Raw genomic sequence first — 18,117 nt, 5'->3', positions numbered from 1 at the left:
ACGCATACTCAAAACTCAACTCCTATTGTGTTCGCTTCACGTCTATATCCAGTTTCTACTCTTTCTGCCCTCGGTATCCTTCACTATTCTCAAAGTTGTGCGATCTGCTATTATACAACTGTACCGCTTCATTCTTCAGAACACGTCTCAATGGATTGTTGGCAGCCATTAGATACGTCCGATCTCGAGATAAGATTGCTCGACTTGGCCTCAAGCCAGTCTACTCCGAATGGTATCTCGTGCATGCTGAGAAAGGCCAGCCTCAAAAAACACCTAGAATACGAAGCCTTGTCCTATGTCTGGAGAACCCCGATTTCCACCGAACCCAAGACAATCCTCCTGCATGGTGTTCCACACCCTGTCACGGACAACTTGCATGCTGCCTTAGAGGGTCTAAGGTATCACGAGCGACCGCGTACGCTATGGGTTGATGCTGTTTGCATTGATCAGAACAATAATGAGGAGCGCGGATCGCAGGTCGCGATGATGGACAAGGTCTATTCCTATGCCTCCAAGGTTGTAGTGTGGCTTGGGGACAGCTCCACGAGCGATATAGCGAACGAAGTCAAGTACTATGGAAACGACTTGAAAAGACATTACAAACGCTATCCCAGAACATTTTTCATGCTCCATGGGCAAGCCGATAGGTGGTGGTCTCGTGTGTGGACATTTCAGGAAGCTGTCCTTGCCAAGGAACTTGTGTTCCACTGTGGAACGGCCACCTTCACCCTGCAGGACCTGGTAAACTTTTCCGAATCCGTCTCTCGTCATTTTCTTCTGGGGCGACAATGCTGTTTTTTCCCGCCTATGTGTCAACACTTGTCTAAAGGTTTGGCCAACGTGGCCATAAAGAACCTCCATCAATTTGTGGACGACTGCCGCACTCTGCATAAGGGCTCAAAACAGCTGGTTGATATTGTTCTGGACAATTCCAATCGCAACTCTACGAACCCCCGCGACAGAGTTTACGGATTTCTTGGACTTGCAGACAACATCCCTAACGGCTTCGTGCAGTATAACTTGCCCTTGGAGGAGTTTGTCGTTCACGTCACCTTGCAAATGATTCGAGAGAAGCACTCGCTTGAGCCCATTCGTCACGTAGCCTACAACAAAACCAAACCGCCAATTTTGTACCGCTTCCAGAACCGTGAAGGCATCGAAGACAACCTTGCAAGATTGAGGGGCCTGCCCACCTGGTGCCCAGATTGGACGATGAATTTCGAACCTCGTGTGTTGAACATAAGGAAATCTCGTCGTTCGTACACGTATCAACGCTTCTCTGCCGCCGGTCTGACAAAGGCTCAAATATCCTCTCCAAAAGCAAAATTACTGAGCGTCCGCGGTATTCTATATGATACAGTAGTGCAGGTCGGAAAAAGATCTCCGGAAAATATCTTACCAGTGATCCCCTCAGCAATCCTCCAGCAGTGGTGCGATCTGGTGGCAGACGTCGACGCTGCTCACTACAACATTCACTGCGACGGGTGTGGTTACAGAATATACGGAGTACGCCAAAAATGCACCAACTGTGAGGATTATGATCTCTGCAGCAAATGTTTCTCAGCTGTCGATAAGATCCATGAAGGGCACGCTTTCCGCGAGATCCGCGGACGGCGGAGCACTGCCGAGTCAGGCAACGCCACTCCCAGCGAGGAGCATGACAACAACAGGTGGTTTTGCGACCCGGTAAGCGCTCCCAAGCACAGCGAAACACCTGGAATTCCCTGCCCGAGCAAAGAGAGCAACCGGGGTGGTGAAACAACAAGGACAACGCGTGGTAGGGTTGACGAGGATGATGAGTATTATGGTGCTTATAAGTATGAAGAAGAAGAGGAGGAGGAGGAGGGAAAAGGAAGCCTGTCGAGGAAACTAGCAGGTCAATACGTCATATCCGGGGGACATCGTATCTGGACCCAAACCAGCTCTTGGGAGGTGCTCAACACTTTCATGTACCCCTTTACCAACGATACACTACAAACCGCGTTTCGAAAAACCCTGACAGCGGATTCTTGCCGCCTCCAAGAGGTCCATAATACGGCCCCTATCTTCGACGAGGTTGCCTTCGCCACCTTCTGGTGTTACCAAGTCGAGTCACGCAATGTCGTTTCAACGAGCCATAGGAAGGGTTACTCAAAAGACACGATCCAACATTCCTTAGACACTATCAGCGAACAGCAATTGCGTCTGGTCGAAGACCTGGTGTGCACTGTCCTTTGGGGCCAGCGGTTTTTTGTAACGGAGCGGGGTACATAGGTTGGGGCCCAGAAAGAACCAAGGTGGGAGACCTAGTGTCTGTGCTGTATGGAGGGGAGATGCCGTTCATCCTTCGAAGGCTGGATCCATCACACGCAAAGACAACAGAAGAAATCTCCAGAAAGGCGGGTGTGGAAGAGTGCGTGTTGATTGGGGGAAGCATATTGCCACGGCTTAATGAAGGGTGAGGCGTTGGCGGATGTGGAGAAAGGAAAGTTGAGAACGCAGGATTTTATTCTGCATTGACAAGGTAGGGGCTTAATAAGACAAAGCTTCGAAGATTATCTAGTCGTATATTTTACTCTATAGAGCATTCTATTTTCTACTCCTTCGCGGCCAGGTGATTATGCTGTTGTTAGGCGTTGGAGTTGCACTGGTGGATTATGCTTGTTAAATTCGGAGCTGTTAACTGTCACGGTACCATGTCTCAGCCCACGCAGTTCATTCTGATCTATATCTCATGGGTTCTCCCACCTATTGATGTCCCTTTGCCGCCTCCATAACGATATCCTACAGACTCAAATAAGTCTACCAATCCTTGAAATCTACTCGACATCATCTGGGTGGAAGACTAGGCACCGCACTTCAATACTTTCCCGCGTCGGCGCGCTGGGATCCGAGTTCGGGTCGCTAAACGCCGTGTGCGGCACGCGACGCGCGCGCCCATCCGTCTTGGTGTCGAAGCACTTAATAAGCAGGACCTCCTCGGGCGTGAGCCCGTGCTTGTAGTAGAAGCGGTGCTCGGGGTTGTACGAGACGCCCAGAGTCTCGCCGCGGCGGTCCGGATAGATGAGGCCGATGGGCACGAGGTCGGACTCGGGCACCGACGCGGCGTCGGCCACGGCCAGGGGGTCCCGCAGCACGGGCTTGATGGGCCGCCAGACGTTGATGATCTGCACGCGGCCCCGGAGGAGCGCATCGGCTTCCTCGGGCAGGTGGTGCGTCACCCGGGACAGCGAGGCGCTGTACGACTGGTCGATGTGCACACGCTGGACGGGGCCGCGGACTGGGGTGGTGCGGCGCCGGTGGTGGCGGGTTTCGCCTGTTTGCCGTCGGACCAGGAGTTGGTTGCTTCGCGTCGGATGGTGTGGTCGAAGATGAAGACCTTGGATGCGCCCGTACTAGAAGAAAAGGGTCAGCATGATTAGCGGGCTTGTTGTGCACCACCCCTTTCTTTTCCACAGAAGCTTGGGTTGACTTACACGTTCTTGAGCAGGGCCTCGACCTCGGGGTAGTAGACGGATTTGATGTGGTCCTCATCGAGAAAATCTTTCTCCTCAGCGATGTCCTTGACGAACTGGAAGCCGCTTCCGTCGAGAGTGAAGCTCGACTCTTGTCCAGTTACATCAGTGATGTGGACCAGTTGCGAATCCGATGGACGGAAATAGGTTTCCGGACGGTCAATGTAGGTTGGTTCAGGTGGCGATCCATCCTCATTATGCTTGTGAAAGTTGAGAATGGTATCGACGTCATGGGATGCGGCTTCTGGGGTAGGTTCGACACCCCCAAAGGAGCTGCAGTGGGAATCAGGACTTCGGCAGTAGCCATGTTTGTAATGTGATTAGTTAATGTGTATGTCTTGAAGTGGCAACTTGTCTTGGATCATCCAAGTCTCCATTCCGTCACTGATTGGGGCATTTATACCTGCTGTTAGTGCCGCCGGAGACTTTGATTTATAATTCGTTCCATTCGGAAACATGCATCACCAATCAAGACCAACCTCGTGTGCCGTATGTAGAGCTTCCCCGCAAGCACGCAATCGGCCACAAATACATATTAGCTATTCCCCAACGCCAAATAAATGGTCTCATTACAAATGCCGACGCGGACCCGGGCTGATTATGAATCCCTACGGCGTACTGAAAGCTTCCGTCTCAACCGCCCTGCCCCGGTTGTATTCCATACGGGTGCACCAATTTCTAACCCTTTCACTCGCTGTAGTGTGAAGGGCCTATTTCAGAAAACAAGGTTGAGAAAGGCTAATCAGGTTTTGGAATAGAAGTTTACTTACGGGGTAGGATAAACAAGGCTAACGACAGTTGAATAGGAAATCCCCCAAGTCACTCTTTCTCGCTTGACTCAGCTTTTACCCCTAAGTTTCCTTCCCTCCTGGACGATGATGGTTGGTCAGCCCTATCGGCGAGTTGCCTGAGGGTCTTTCGAAGGTCGTTGAGAGCTCCCTTAACCCCGTCTACCGCCTTCAGCCGTCCCCTGACTGCCTGGATAGACTTATCATTGATCGTCAGAGAGCCGGTCTCGTCCTCCCACTTCCTCCACTTGTCTATGAGCTCCTCCTCCATCGCCTTCAAGTCTTCCATGTTGTTCAGATCAAACAGCCGACGTTCAGTCGCTGGCAACTTACTAAGATGTTGACTGTTTACACCTTCCTGCACCTCATCCTGGACGATTTGTTCATTCTCTTGCTCCGAGTGATCTTCTTCTGAAATCTCTCTTGTGCTCTCCTCTGTATCCTCATCACCGTCGTAGGCACTTTTCTCTACTTGTTGCTCCTTTCCAGTTGTGGAAACGGCAGGGACACAAGCAGAATTCCACACCCCTCTGCTCATGTAGGCCGAAGGGGGAGGGAGTCGGACCAATAGGAACTTGGATTTGAGATATCGGTTTGTTGGGTTTACCTTGACCCACGTCTCTCGCACATGGTCTGCCACGACACGCACGCGAATTAGCGGATGAGGGGCAGTGAGTGGTGTCGTCCGCGTTAGATTTGTCTGTGACGATTTCTTGACAACAGGGCTGAAGCGCGATGTTCGGTTACTTGTGTTGTGTGGTTTTTCGTTGGCGTAAGCAAACCTTGAAGTCTGATTGAGATGCACGGGATGTTTGGGGAATTCATGTGCAGGTAGTTTGCCAAAAATGAAAGGTGGAGGCGATTTGGCATCTGCTTTTGTGTGAGTTTTGAAGGATGGAGCCTCCGTCACGGGTTTGTTATTCGAATTGGATCTGCCTGCTTCCTTGAATAGACCCGTGTAATCTACGGGTGGCGGCTTTGGGGGTTGGACTGGCGCAAGCTTTTCGCTGATGGATAGTTCGAGTCTTTCTAGGCCCTTCTCTAGCTGTTGCAACCCCGATAGTCGCTGGTCGATGTCGGATAGCCGTTTCTGTAGCAAGGCATCCATTTCGTCGAGGCGACTTGTATCAATGGCTACACGTGTTGTTTGCGCAGATTGCCCATTTTCTGGTGATGTCTCGGTGGGCGAATCCCTTTCTTCAGACTTCGCAGCTACTTGAGAAGTTTCTGAGCTGTCTTGGCGAAAATGGATCAAGCTGTCGAGGCTTTTCGCAATGTTCACAGATATGGCACTCTCTGCCGTTATCGCTTCTTCAAATCTGTGCTTGATCGTCGTGTCGACCTTCTCGACTATATGGTTCAGAAACTTGGACATTTGGTCTTCGTCAAGCCTCGTGGACCTGTCATCTAAGCCACTCTGAGTGTTACTTGTCGTGTCAACGCCCCGTCTGTAAGTGTTCTTTTGGTTGACGTTTTCATGTCGAAACCTCCACTGGCTGATGTAAGTCGAAAGCAGAGGTTTAATTTGGCGTACCGCCCATTCGTGAAGATTCTCCAGAATGATGCGAAGCTGGAATGCATCCACCGCAGTCGTCATGTCTCCCTCCCAGATTCGTTTCATTCTCTGCCGTGCGTCAGTCTTCGACCCAAATCTTGGATATCCCAAGGATGTTTTTACTGACGTATGTTGTTTTCGAGTCCTCTTCTGCCAGATACGTGATCCACAGCGAGACCTCCTTGCCCACTGTTGTGATACAAGGGACTGGCACCACGTGCTTCTGGTCCTCCTGATCCTCGGCGTATTTGGCTGCCAACTCCATCAACATAACGGCGGCCATGGACGCGTTGGCTGCCTGGCATACCACGTGGTTCCTGCCGACATTTCCCTTCTTATGTTCCACAACAAGCCACGGAAAGGAAAAAAGGTCCGACTGCTCGAGGTATCGTTTTGCAGCGTCCTGCTGGTCCAACTTGTTCGCGCAAGGATTGTAGAGAAGCCCATGACCAGCCAGCCCGGCAAGAGTGCGATAAGAGAAGTTCTCGGTCGCATGTTCCTGGGCATTGCTAGACCAAAGCCAGCGGCCCCTCCCGGAATGGTGCGGAAGTTCGTGTTCGTGTTGTGTACCGGGAAGTAGAAGGTAAGGTCTGGTTTTGGGCACGTGAGGCCCCTTCGGTCGGTAGTCCGGTAACCCTTGAACAAATTCCATGATGCATCAGAAGAGCTAAGTAATCCATCAGTACAACACGAATATACTCTTGCTTAGTAAGAAAATAAACAGACTCCTCGAAGTATTCGTGGTATATCTTGAGTCGTGAAGACCTGGAGTTGTAGTTAGCAAATTTGAACTCATAATCTTTCTGGTTACTGTTTTACCCTCTTGTGTCGTCGGGAGTTAACTCAAATCTCTTTTGCAATGCACCAAAGAAGTTGTCGCGAAAGAAAGTTTGCCATTTGTTTTCGGAGACATTCGCTTCAGTTAGTGTTCTCGCTTTGTTTTTGATCTCAATAGACCAATCTCTAATTTCTCGGTAGTCCCCAATCTCGATTTCGTTGTCTTCCCGCTTGGTGATGCTAGATCCGAGGCGCAGAAGCTCCTCGTCGTTGAGTGGCTGGAGCCCTTTGAGAAAAGAGCAATCGTTGTCTAGAAGCGCTTGTTGAAACCAGAAGACATGCTTGGGCACTTGAAACCTCTCATTTGGCGGCAGGCTGTCGTCTATATAGACGCGGTTTCGTTCCAAGTCTGCGCGCTGCATGATACACCTTCGCGCTAATATATCCAGGAAGAAGAATTCGGAAAAGGTATCTTTACGTTCGGATTGTGCGGTGGCAGGTTGATGGCCTTTGCTATGTCTGACAAGAGAGTGAAGGAAGACTACATGCGTGATAATTGTGCAATCGCGGTGGCTAGTATGCAGGGGCTGACAGAAAGGGAAGGTCCTTGAATAGGGTAGCAGGACGTGGTCGGCATGAACCAACAGCCCCCAAATTGCCATGTAACATCGGCCCGAGAAAGCATCACGCCTTGATACGACATTGTCAGTGCGGCAACCATCTGGCAACCATTCTTGAGCTCTTCGGCAGGAACCACAGCTGGAGACGACATGATTGGCAAGAGATACATCGGTAACCCTGTAGTAATTGCGGTAATTGAGGCCGAACTGAGCGTCCTTGCAGTGTCCTTGACTTCATCGAGGACGTTGGTGAGATTGTCCAGTCCCGCGTAATGGTAAGAAATTAACACGCCCCCAAACTACGAGTTAGGCAACACACCCTAATAACCGAATGATACTATTGCAGCTTATGCTGGCACAATTGTAAGGAATCGTATCTTCCGCTTTGTAAGATAAAATGACTTAGAGAAGCAGACACCCATTAAATAAAGCCTGCTTTTTCCCGCCTGAGAATGTATGGAGACGGCTTTTGAAGGAATATAATCTACTATATTAATAAAGAAAACGTACAGGCACGTGACCGGGGCGGTGGTGGCGCGGGGGGTAGGGTAGCTCACGCGAACCCAAACCTTCCGCTCCCCTCACGTTATTTCCCTCCCCGGACGTGATATTCCCCCTAACGCAAAGCTTCTAGAGCAAGAACGTAGTTGAGGAGCGGCGAAGTATTTGCTAATTGAGTATTAATCGAGCTTCGAAAGACGCTTCCATGATTGTAATACCAAGATCTGCGCCAATGAGCGCCCATCCATTGAGGTTATAGCAAAGACGATCATACGATAGTTGTTGCTCTGTGCTCCAATGTGTGTATTTGTTGTCAGACCATGAAGCTCATTATGTGATGATATCATATCCGTGTGAAATAGTGGTTGGCTGATGTGTGTCATTACTGCTGAGGTCCCAGCAACTCCATCCACCGATACACGACTCGAAGGCCCAGCTTCTTCTTGGCTTGACCAGCACCCAAGAGGCACCGACGCGGTCGTTACGAATCAAGCGTCGCTGAGATGAAACGATTGGTTTTCAGCTCCATTTTCGTAGCGTTCTTCACCCAGCAGTTGCCATCGAAGCTGTTGACATTCATAGAAAGGTCTACAGATTTACACACAACACCATGCTTTAGGTTAGCGGTTTTATGTTTCTTAACTTTCCGCATCCTCGGCTGGGCAGTGAAGTCAGAAAGAAAAGGAATTTACGGTCTCACCTGCGTTGAACGATATCCCGACACAATCCTTCCTCCCCTGCAGCTGATTGTATTTCGAGCATGCGCGGAGGCAATCCTCCACAGTGTAGGCTGCCATGCCAATGATGTCTTGCCCAGAAGCCGAAAAGTCTACGCCACATTGATACGTGTACGTCGAGACTGCATCGTGGATTGAAATCGTCTTTTTGACCCCGGTGAGATTCGGACAGTCCAGTGCGAGCTGAACCCCTCGAGTCGGCACGGTGATGAACGAAGAGGGCGCCGCCGATGGCGAGCTCGACGGACCTGGGGTCGGAGTCCCAGATGCGGATGCGTCCGGGGAAGAAATATCGTATTAGTCGTTGTCTTGGTCGCTCCGCCACTATTTGGCTCAGGAGAACTCCTGGTTGGTGTCAGACCATAAATCTCCGTGTCGTGGAAGCCTCCAAGCAGATAGTGTATCAATAGCGCTTACCGCACCGCCATCGCTCCTCCGACACCACCTCCCACCGCCGCCGCAACCACGACGATGGCGAGGATCACCAAAAAGACAAAGGTCTGCCGTGGCAACCCACACACCTTCCCGGTCACGGTTGACTTCTCGTTTATCGGACTGTCGTCGGCAATGGTGCTGGTCTTGATACCCCCATTCTTATTCGTAGCGGCGCCATCATGATGCTGCTGGTGCTGGTACTGGGGCTGACGGATATCGGGAGAACAGAAAGTTTGGGGATACTGCTCTTCGGGGTGATACTCGGGCCTCACTGCCTCTGGTGCATCGCTGGACATCTTGGCGGAATCGCGGCGTCGCAACCGCAGAGTATCAGGGGGCAGGAAACATGAGCTTTCGACTGGTTTTCGAGGAGAGTTGAAAAAGAGGAACATGGTGATAGTCGTGGGGAAGGGTGTTTGTAGAAAAAGGGGTGAACGGGGCCATGAAGATGACGGCGGATGCAACTGCAGGATGCGTGTAAGACGCAATTTCCTTCGCCTACTGTCTCTTGGGGGCTGACGGATGATATAGCCTCACTGCTTATCCCGCCCCCTCCCCCTTCCCCATATATCAAAGCTGAAACCCCAGCTGACATTTGTCAATGGGACTGTCCAATATGGAGAAAATATCTCCCACGAATAATAGGCGACTCAAGTCACACAGGCTTACATACCCAAGCGACTTCGATCCTGAACAGTCTTTTTTATTCTTTCTTTTCCGGTTTAGTCAAGATGTGAATCCGACAGGGTCCCAATAGATCTCAGAACCAAGGAAACAGTAATTGGCTCTGCTTAATAATAAATTTAGCGAACGTAATACGGCGTACATCTGTATGATATATAATAGGGATGGGGGCTAAACCTGGGGGCCGCAATCGTGTGCTCTCGTCAAGCGCAAAACCCCAAATAAACCCAATCGACGACAAGCTAAAATGGCCTCTTGTTCACACGACAGCGTCGCTCCCACCGATGTCCAACCTATGGGCCGAGTGTGTTGAAAAAGACAACTCCTCCGCTTCTTCATATCCGCCATCACACAAACCCTCTCCCTCTACTTCTAGATCGACATCCAAAGCTTCATTTCCTGACATGTTTAATCATCGGCCACCTTTCTCCTCTTGGGGTTATGTAAATGACCCTGTCACGGCAAAGACGGCCGGTATTGGCATGGAATAGATCAATATGGAATCTACCCCTGAGCCAGCAACAGCAAAAGCATCATGAATCGCAGAAGTTAGGACTGACGCAGAACACAAGGTCAAGAAATCGACCGTTCCTCCTGCAGCTACAATATGCCGGAACAGCATGAGATAGTAATGAAGCTATAGTGGTCTGTAGCCATGAAGCTGCCATTGGCAGTCCGTAAATATCTTTCCCTTGGTGAGATTATTCATGGTGAACCGAACATCCTTGACATTGATCTTCTCGGGATATGGCTCGGTGACGTTGGCATGGATGAGCCATTTATCCCCCTGTCGGTTTTCAAGGTCAATGTTCTGAAACACAACGGGTATAAATGGAAACTAGTCTTACCGTGTGTACCTCTTCGGCTTCGCAGTCGACCCTACTCTGGACAGAAGTGAGCTGGAACTCTTGTGGCTGTACGATGTCGCCCGACATGCTTCCGTCATGTAAGAATTGGATGATCGGCTGCAAGATATTGTTAGCCTTGGTCCATGATGAGTCGGAACGGGTCACGCACGCGAGCAGTACGCATATCGAAAACCTGACTCATGGGCAGCGCCTCCGTCTTCGCGGACATCATCAAGGACATATGGTGACTCGCACCCTTGGATGACTTCTCGGCTCTTATCTTGTCGAGCGACTTCTGTACTGGATCTTCTTTGCCGGCCGGGACCGGGCTAACATCCGGATCCTCGTCCCGCCAGCTTCCACCGGCGCGGACGTCGTCCAGATCTTTGAGGAGCTGCGGATATCAACGTCTCGTACATTCATTCATTCATTCATGCGGTATTGTGACATACCTGGACGATCTTCGGCCGGACAGCCAGTTCCAATGACCTCTCGTACCCATGGTTTGAGTAGTCATTGAACCACTCGCTGTGCTGACCCATAAGGGCATTGTCGACAAACGAGTCTTCAAATCATTAGTTAAAGAACACGATTCGGACTGGAGGCCTTACTGAACTGCTCGACGAAAGCAAAGTAACTCCTCATCTGCTCAAGTCCTTGCCGGGCATCTACACGCGCGAATGCGAGCTGATGTATAGCGTCACGGAGTTTCTGCACCGTATTATTAGCGTCTCGGTGAGCTTTTTCTGCCTGATAGGATCAGGGGAGGACTGACATCACGCTCTTCAGACGCGTCAATCAAAGCGAGGACGAGGACCACGGCCCCTAGAGCCAAGGCGACAATGCCAAGCGCTTCGAGAGCCAGACCACCCGTCGCTGCAGTGATGACTCCAAACACAATGAGGATCCCAGAAATGACACCAGTGGCCACAGTAAGGACACCGGTAACTGCGAAGATGATGTTTTCTATCGCGATGTCGCGGTTGAGGCTAGGCACAATACAATTAGTGAATGCAAGCCAGGCGGGTGAGGAAGCATAGATGAACATTTTCTTGAACTCCTCCCACTTCTTCAATGCTTCTGGATCCAGTCGGTCTTTCATCTTCCGGTCCATGTCATCGGCACTTTCGAAGCCATTGTCGTGGAGGAGCTTATCGACCTTGGGCTGCAGCCCGGCGACTACTTCGTCCCTACAGAGGAGAGTTTGGTAAGTGGTGGTGTGCTGCCGATTATGATATATCTTGGTACATACGCTCTTTTCTTGAGTTCGTCGAATTCCGCCTTGAACGTGTTGATATCGTTCCGCAGCTGTTCGACCCGGTCTCTTCGGCTGGGGTTGTCGTAGTAGAAGGCATCGCCGATGCTTTGCCCTACCGCGCCCACGCCTTCGCTGATCTGTTTGCCGACGTCTTCTACGCCCTTGGCGAAGTCATCAAAGCCATCAGAGACCTGCTTGCTCACTTCGTTTCCCATTTTGCAACAACGATGGGCTCGAGAATAAGCTGACTGAAAGTTTCAACAGGATTTCTTGCTCGAACCCAAATGGTGAGGACGTGGGGAATTGAGCTATCCAATATACGAAATAAAGGGGGAGCACCTCCCCATTGTCACCATTGGCGTTTCTTTCGATCATTGGCATCAAATCTAGAATCACAAAGCCCCAAGCTGGATCGTATGAGCAGTAGCGGTATGCACGGCTAGTCAACTCAGCTCATGCGCAATTCAGCTCATGCACTTCTCAGCCCATTCGTTTCGTGCCTTTCTTGCTTTTGTTTTGGCTTGATTCCAATAGTCTTGCATGTCATCTGCGGTCTGCCCCGTGCTTTGCGGCCCGGGCCAGGCCAGGCCAGGCTATACAGAATCCAGACCTTGATGGCACGTCACGTACATACGCTAGTGCCGAGATGCAATAATTGGATCAAGATATAGTGCAAACACATGCATCTGAATAAGGAAAACCGCATGCATAAATGTAGGTGATATTATGCATTGGCCGGTTGGATAGATTAAATGCATGACAGAGAATTCAACGGTGAAGAGGGGAAGAGACAAAGAAAAGTGCACTTATCACTTTTTGGTACGTTGGCGTGTGATAGTACAGAGAGCTGAGAAGTGATTTAGGTACAACGAGTAAGGACCATCGCAGCCAGAATACGTGCTAAGCATATTGGCCGTTGTTTGGGTCACGAATTGAACCTCAGACAGAAAGCCACAAGCTGAAGAGACGTCCAAACTTCGCTCCGCACGCGACTCAACCCTGGAAAAGTAATGCAGGTGGATATCTATCTTTTGCCAGAATGTGAGCCTTGACCAAATCTATACCTGAATACCAGTAGTCATTAGTTTCATTTTGGTTTCTGGAGTATATATGTCAGCATCCCGAGCACACCTTGAGATAACGACCCGCTCATCCAGAGTGACATCCCCTACATCACCTTGACTGCACGAAATATTTCCCATCCATCAAATCAGAGATCGATCACTAAGCACCATGTCTGGCCCCTTCTATCCAGGTAACCGAAATCGGCGTTGCACCAGAGGATCAACAGTACTGACACTTGTCAAGATAACCCCAACCGCGAGGCGCGTGTGAAACAGCTCATCACCCAAACGACGTCCATCCAGTCGACCTTTGAGAGCACCGAGGAGCAGATCAAGAAGCTGACGGCCATTGAGAAATCCGTCTTCGACAATGTCGCCAAGGCCGCCGGCTACCCTACTGCGGAGCAGTACATCCAAGCTGGGCTTTCTACCCTGACCCCGGCTCAGAAGGCGAACTACCAGCACATCTGCGACACCCTTCTCATCCACAACCCCCACATGAAAAACGGCTTGATGGCGACAGGCATCATCGCCGGGGTGGGTTGGGGCCTCAAGGTCATCCGTAAGTAGAGAACAGTGCATCTTGAAAACACATGTCCGAAAACCGCTGACGCGAGTCAAATAGCCAAGATGCTGGTCGCCATCACTTGCAAGTTCAGCGCCTTCATCCACGGGGTCTGGGGTGTCCTTCGAGGCCTGGTCATGATCTTCAAGGGTAAGCAACTGCGCCCGGGGGGGTCTCTGCTCTCTTCCGTACTAACCGTGCCGCCAGGTGCTCTCGAGGACGGTGTCGAGATGATCCGCGGCTTCTCGACGCTGATCCGGGTCAACTGGACCCGCAAGCTGGTGGGCGGTGTCGACATGGCGGAGAAGACGGCCAGTGGCCTTCGCTGGGTCAAGAGGGCGGGTAAATTCCTGCAATGGGCCGGCGTCATTGCCGAGGCGGCCCTGCTTATCTATACTTTGGTCGAGGGCGACAAAGAGAGGGATACTCTCCAAGCGTAGGTCCCTCACTGCGATGAACGGGGTAAGACTTCTTTGCTAATACCAACTTCCGACTAGGGCCATCATCGAGACATGCTCGTCGCGATTCGGCGCAAAGAAGATTCAGCTTCTCGTCAACCAGTCGATGCTGTGGACCTCCAAGACCGCAGGTATCGTCACTAGCATGAACTTCATGTTGCAAAAGAAAAAGGACCAGGAGGAGGAGAATGACCCTGACCTCAACCCGGCTCTGAAGATCACTAAAGAGCAAATCGACAAAGAAGTCCTCAAGGATATCAACAAGATGGTCGACAAATTCGACGAGGTATATTTACCGTTCCAAGGTGTCTGTCACACCTAGCTGACATTGTGCCAATCAGGAGCTCTCCAGCTGCAACGCCGACGATAAGGTGATCGGTGACCTAGCGATTCTAGACTCCAAGGATGCCGGAGGTAAGTACTGCCGAATGCAAAAGAACGTGTGGCACTGCTGATGTCTCCTAGGCGCCTGGACTACGGAGGACCCCAAGCTCGACGCCATGAAGCAATGGATAGCCGACCATCCGTTCAAGGACAAGGCCGGCAACATCGTCCCCATCGACGGGCCCATCTCCGGCAACCACGGCCTAGTGTGGACGCAGAGCGGCCCATTCAAAGCCGGGTCCGCCAACGCGGAGATCCGCATCACCGGGACCAACGACGACGCGACCAAGAGCCAGCGTTTCTCGTCGGTGCACGTGAGCATCCCGCTGTCGGCCCGGGACGGGCTGTTCGCCAAGAACAACTTCAAGATCGCGGGGACCGACGATGCCGCCAACGGCGACGGGACCTTTGCCGTCGAGACCGGCGGCGGCGTCACGGGCACGTACAAGCTCAGCACCGTCCAGAAGCCCGGCGCGGCCGGCGCGCCCGAGACGTACCTGCAGTTCGACTGCGAGCAGAGCGAGGTGTTGGTGCCGCTCGACGTGCCGGCCAAGGGGTCCATCACGTTCGTGCTCAAGGGCACCGTCGGCGCGGCCGGGAAGTCGGCGCTGCTGGTGCGGGAGAACTGGTGGCCCAAGAAGTCCAACGACAAGGTCTGGGAGGACTGCGTGGTCGAGAAAACTGCCTGAGGTCTTAGGTGAAGGAGACCCCAATGGGCGTGCTAGGCGACCCACCCCCGCAATCGATTGTTCGGCCGTTATCTCCAGAACTAGTCGGATATAAGCCCCTTTTGATCTTCTCAAAGCCCCCTACCTGTATCTGATTATTTCACTAGCAACAGAAAATATGTTCGTTTTAGCTGTTAATATTTCGAGACGGCAGACGACTTGACAAGACACACATACCGTCAGTACCGCTTCAAGTTCCGTTGATCTAGCTTCGCCCAGAGCCGGCGGCATGACTTATCCGCTGCATGGCTTGTCTCGGCCTTGGTTAATCCCGAGGGACAGACATGCACGCAGTGCACACACGTGTATGGTCAAGTGACTTGCAAGTCATTTTGATGCGGTTAAACTCATTTTTCTGTTGTCTGGGTCAAGTGTACCCGATCCGAGTGTCTGACCTGCATTCAACACGTCGCAAATGATGCAGTGTAATTGTGAGCCGAGCGATTGGGACCAAGAGATGCAGCCACCAAGCCAAGCCGAAGCGGGCGCTAAAAGCAAGCGAGGAGGCGGACTGGGAGAAAGCTGGAACGACCACGCAAGGAGTCAGCGGCACAGTCAACAAACTCCTCCTGCAATACTTTTCCTTCAATTCCATGAATCCGAGGGCTAAGTGACTCTACACCTCTATGCGCAATGAAGTCGACTCTAGATTTCATCCTGAACCGGCACGAGAAACGCGCATCGTCAATGGAGCCTGCCAAATCCACACAAGCCGGAGAGCCTGGGGCCGACAGCACCGTCTCGCCCGCGCAAACTTTGTTACCCCACGAGTCGCAGGAGCCAGCTCCGACCATCCCGGCCGATACGGCCCCTCACCAGGACAATGCTCACTCTCAGCACGCGCCGCCCAAAGCGCTGGAGAGTGAAAAGGAGGCCGTCTCCAAAGACATTGCCGATGAGCCAGTAGAGCCAGCCGGCTCGGTGTCGCAGACAGTGCAGGAATCCTCGGCTGCTCAATCAGAGGAAACGTCGCAACCTCGAGAATCCAGCACCGTTTTGGGAAATGCATCGGCGCCCCCTTCCGTGGCCAGCAAACAGTCGCCTGTGGAGCAACCGACCGAGCAGGAACCACCACAAGACCTTGAAACCGGTGTCGCTGCCTCTTCCTCGGCCCATCATGAGACAAGCCACGCCGCGCAAGACGTCCTACCTGCCGCGGAAGCTGTTGACGAAGATGGCGACGGCTCGGGTGCGTCAAGCTTCATGGATGCTGCCCTCGGCTTCACTGTCAGTGCCAATCTTACCTGAAACCTATTCGCATGCTAAATGATTAAAAAGGTCGACACCGATTTGGACGAGAGCGACGCCGATTCGGCGCTAGGCGACGTGTCGCGCCCGTATGTGATGAGCCTGCGGGCGCCTTTCAACCAGCTGTTCTCGCACTGACTATCTCGCAGTTCGTCCACGGCCTCGGTTGCATCCAGCATATTCGAGTTCGTGGAGGAGAATGGCCGGACGTATCATAGGTACAAGGAAGGGAGTAAGCTCTACCTACCCGTGTCTTTGATGGGTTTGCAGTGCTAACACCGATCGCAACTAGAATATTGGATGCCGAATGATGCTGTAGGTCTTGCTTACTCGCCTTTCACGATTCCCGTCGACTAACCCTTGGGCAGGAAGAACAATCACGTTTAGGTAAGTCGTTGCTCGTTGGACTGGGCTCACCACCCGGGCTGTCACGCTGCTTACACCGTTTGTAGATCTCCAGCATCAGATCTGCACCAAACTGTTTAAGGGCAGATTGGCGTTAGCGCCGATCGAGAACCCGGTCAGAGTGCTGGACATGGGCACCGGAACAGGGATCTGGGCAATTGAATTCGGTGAGATCCTCATTTCGTCTGGGTCACGAGACCAATGTCACCCATCTAACAACTGACACTCGACGGCAGCGCTCCAGCACCCCAACTCAGATGTCCTAGGCACCGACATCAGCCCCATCCAGCCAGCCTAGTAAGTCAACGCCCGCCTTCCGATTTGCTTTGGAACCCTTCGAGTAACCGGATCCGTGCTTCCCCGCGGACAGCGTCCCCCCAACTGCCGGTTCGAGGTGGACGACCTGGAGGACGAGTGGATCTGGTCGTACAAGTTCGACTACGTGCACGCGCGGCACATGGTGGGGTCCATCTCGGACTTCGCGCGCGTGTTCCGGACCATCTACGAGAACCTGAACCCGGGCGGGTGGGTCGAGTTCCAGGACTACTACGTCAAGCTGGACTCGTTCGACGGCACGCTCGACGGCACGGCGCTGCAGCGCTGGAACCACATGATCAACCAGGCGCTGGGCCCGACGGGCCGCAGCGGGCTCAACAGCGCGCACTACGAGCGCTGGATGCGCGAGGCCGGCTTCGAGGACGTGACGCAGGAGAAGTTCGCCGTGCCCGGCAACCCCTGGACCCGCGACAAGACGCACAAGCAGCTCGGCGTCCTGCAGCGCACCAACATCCTCGAGGGCCTGCACGGCATCAGCATCTCCCTCTTCACCAAGTTCCTCGGCATGTCCACCGAGGAGGTCGAGGTCTTCCTCGCCGACGTGCGCCGCGACATCAACGACACGCGCATACACTTCCATTACCCTGTGTAAGTCGCCTGCTGCTCTTGGTGTTGTTTAAGTTGGGGAATGTTACTGACTCGAGGCTTAAAGGCGGGTGGTCTATGGACGCAAACCGTTATGAGTGGATGCGGGTAACTCGGGTACGATCTATTCAGATAAACTTCTGGGGGATGAAAACTTTAATTCCATGTAGTCAACTTCATGCCTTTGTTCTCTTTCATGCCGTAGTAACACCGTGAGTATATTGAATCGGGATCATGTGCCACTAACCTGCGTTGATTTCAGGGGCATCGACTGAAATGGCAAACCACCAAAGCTATTATCCAACTATTTCGAGAGACAACTGATAGAGGAACAGGTTCTATCAGGCGAGCTCAAGTATGAAAGATCTCTGTGAACTGCTCTGCCATAAAACCAGTTTTGATTTCCCCTGTTTTTCTTACGGGTCTTGCGATTCTTTCAGCTATACTTTGCTATAGCTATGGTACCCCTGGAACTCTATCGAGTCCACCAGCAGTACTAGTACCATGGGTATCTCCGAAACGTTATCAATTATTTTCTTTAGCAGTATAAACAAGAGCCTGACCCGAAGGACTGAGTTGTTCTTCTGTTTTGTTAAACTAATACGACAATCTTTGGCTTCTACGACTTAAGTCATCCTTCATCATAC

General features: G+C 52.0%; 9 protein-coding genes across 9 annotated transcripts; 4 read left to right on the top strand and 5 right to left on the bottom strand.

Annotated features, from left to right (window-relative positions):
- Positions 1 to 150: 150 nt before the first annotated feature.
- Positions 151 to 2,253, top strand: PG998_008726 (HET-domain-containing protein; the record flags this gene model as incomplete). Its single annotated transcript, XM_066875542.1, has 1 exon — positions 151 to 2,253. The coding sequence occupies one exon, from the start codon at positions 151 to 153 to the stop codon at positions 2,251 to 2,253; it is 2,103 nt and encodes a 700-aa protein (XP_066731487.1).
- Positions 2,254 to 2,798: 545 nt separating this feature from the next.
- Positions 2,799 to 3,801, bottom strand: PG998_008725 (uncharacterized protein; the record flags this gene model as incomplete). Its single annotated transcript, XM_066875541.1, is given in 4 exon segments — positions 2,799 to 3,224; positions 3,242 to 3,374; positions 3,456 to 3,694; positions 3,757 to 3,801. 4 exon segments carry the CDS (start codon positions 3,799 to 3,801, stop codon positions 2,799 to 2,801), a joined length of 843 nt encoding a protein of 280 aa, XP_066731486.1.
- A 512-nt stretch (positions 3,802 to 4,313) lies between these two features.
- Positions 4,314 to 4,820, bottom strand: PG998_008724 (uncharacterized protein; the record flags this gene model as incomplete). The annotated part of the gene is given in 2 exon segments (XM_066875540.1): positions 4,314 to 4,603; positions 4,616 to 4,820. The coding sequence occupies 2 exon segments, from the start codon at positions 4,818 to 4,820 to the stop codon at positions 4,314 to 4,316; spliced, it is 495 nt and encodes a 164-aa protein (XP_066731485.1).
- Positions 4,821 to 5,877: 1,057 nt separating this feature from the next.
- Positions 5,878 to 6,417, top strand: PG998_008723 (uncharacterized protein; the record flags this gene model as incomplete). The annotated part of the gene is made up of 2 exons (XM_066875539.1): positions 5,878 to 5,964; positions 6,010 to 6,417. The coding sequence occupies 2 exons, from the start codon at positions 5,878 to 5,880 to the stop codon at positions 6,415 to 6,417; spliced, it is 495 nt and encodes a 164-aa protein (XP_066731484.1).
- Positions 6,418 to 8,885: 2,468 nt separating this feature from the next.
- Positions 8,886 to 9,299, bottom strand: PG998_008722 (uncharacterized protein; the record flags this gene model as incomplete). The annotated part of the gene is made up of 1 exon (XM_066875538.1): positions 8,886 to 9,299. One exon carries the CDS (start codon positions 9,297 to 9,299, stop codon positions 8,886 to 8,888), a length of 414 nt encoding a protein of 137 aa, XP_066731483.1.
- A 1,270-nt stretch (positions 9,300 to 10,569) lies between these two features.
- PG998_008721 (uncharacterized protein) lies at positions 10,570 to 10,981 on the bottom strand (the record flags this gene model as incomplete). Its single annotated transcript, XM_066875537.1, has 2 exons — positions 10,570 to 10,833; positions 10,892 to 10,981. 2 exons carry the CDS (start codon positions 10,979 to 10,981, stop codon positions 10,570 to 10,572), a joined length of 354 nt encoding a protein of 117 aa, XP_066731482.1.
- A 182-nt stretch (positions 10,982 to 11,163) lies between these two features.
- PG998_008720 (uncharacterized protein) lies at positions 11,164 to 11,912 on the bottom strand (the record flags this gene model as incomplete). Its single annotated transcript, XM_066875536.1, has 2 exons — positions 11,164 to 11,629; positions 11,692 to 11,912. The coding sequence occupies 2 exons, from the start codon at positions 11,910 to 11,912 to the stop codon at positions 11,164 to 11,166; spliced, it is 687 nt and encodes a 228-aa protein (XP_066731481.1).
- A 1,018-nt stretch (positions 11,913 to 12,930) lies between these two features.
- On the top strand, positions 12,931 to 14,857 carry PG998_008719 (uncharacterized protein; the record flags this gene model as incomplete). Its single annotated transcript, XM_066875535.1, has 7 exons — positions 12,931 to 12,952; positions 13,006 to 13,323; positions 13,387 to 13,476; positions 13,534 to 13,762; positions 13,824 to 14,070; positions 14,126 to 14,198; positions 14,250 to 14,857. The coding sequence occupies 7 exons, from the start codon at positions 12,931 to 12,933 to the stop codon at positions 14,855 to 14,857; spliced, it is 1,587 nt and encodes a 528-aa protein (XP_066731480.1).
- Positions 14,858 to 15,529: 672 nt separating this feature from the next.
- PG998_008718 (uncharacterized protein) lies at positions 15,530 to 17,568 on the top strand (the record flags this gene model as incomplete). The annotated part of the gene is made up of 8 exons (XM_066875534.1): positions 15,530 to 16,123; positions 16,175 to 16,233; positions 16,294 to 16,376; positions 16,437 to 16,459; positions 16,513 to 16,531; positions 16,597 to 16,716; positions 16,891 to 17,473; positions 17,538 to 17,568. 8 exons carry the CDS (start codon positions 15,530 to 15,532, stop codon positions 17,566 to 17,568), a joined length of 1,512 nt encoding a protein of 503 aa, XP_066731479.1.
- Positions 17,569 to 18,117: the final 549 nt, after the last annotated feature.

This window comes from Apiospora kogelbergensis (assembly GCF_038363985.1).
Source record: "Apiospora kogelbergensis strain CBS 113332 chromosome Unknown utg000005l_segment0_segment0, whole genome shotgun sequence".
Lineage (NCBI taxonomy): Eukaryota > Fungi > Ascomycota > Sordariomycetes > Amphisphaeriales > Apiosporaceae > Apiospora > Apiospora kogelbergensis.
The sequence above is the reverse complement of the archived record's forward strand: the minus strand, read 5'-3'. Positions and strand labels throughout refer to the sequence as shown.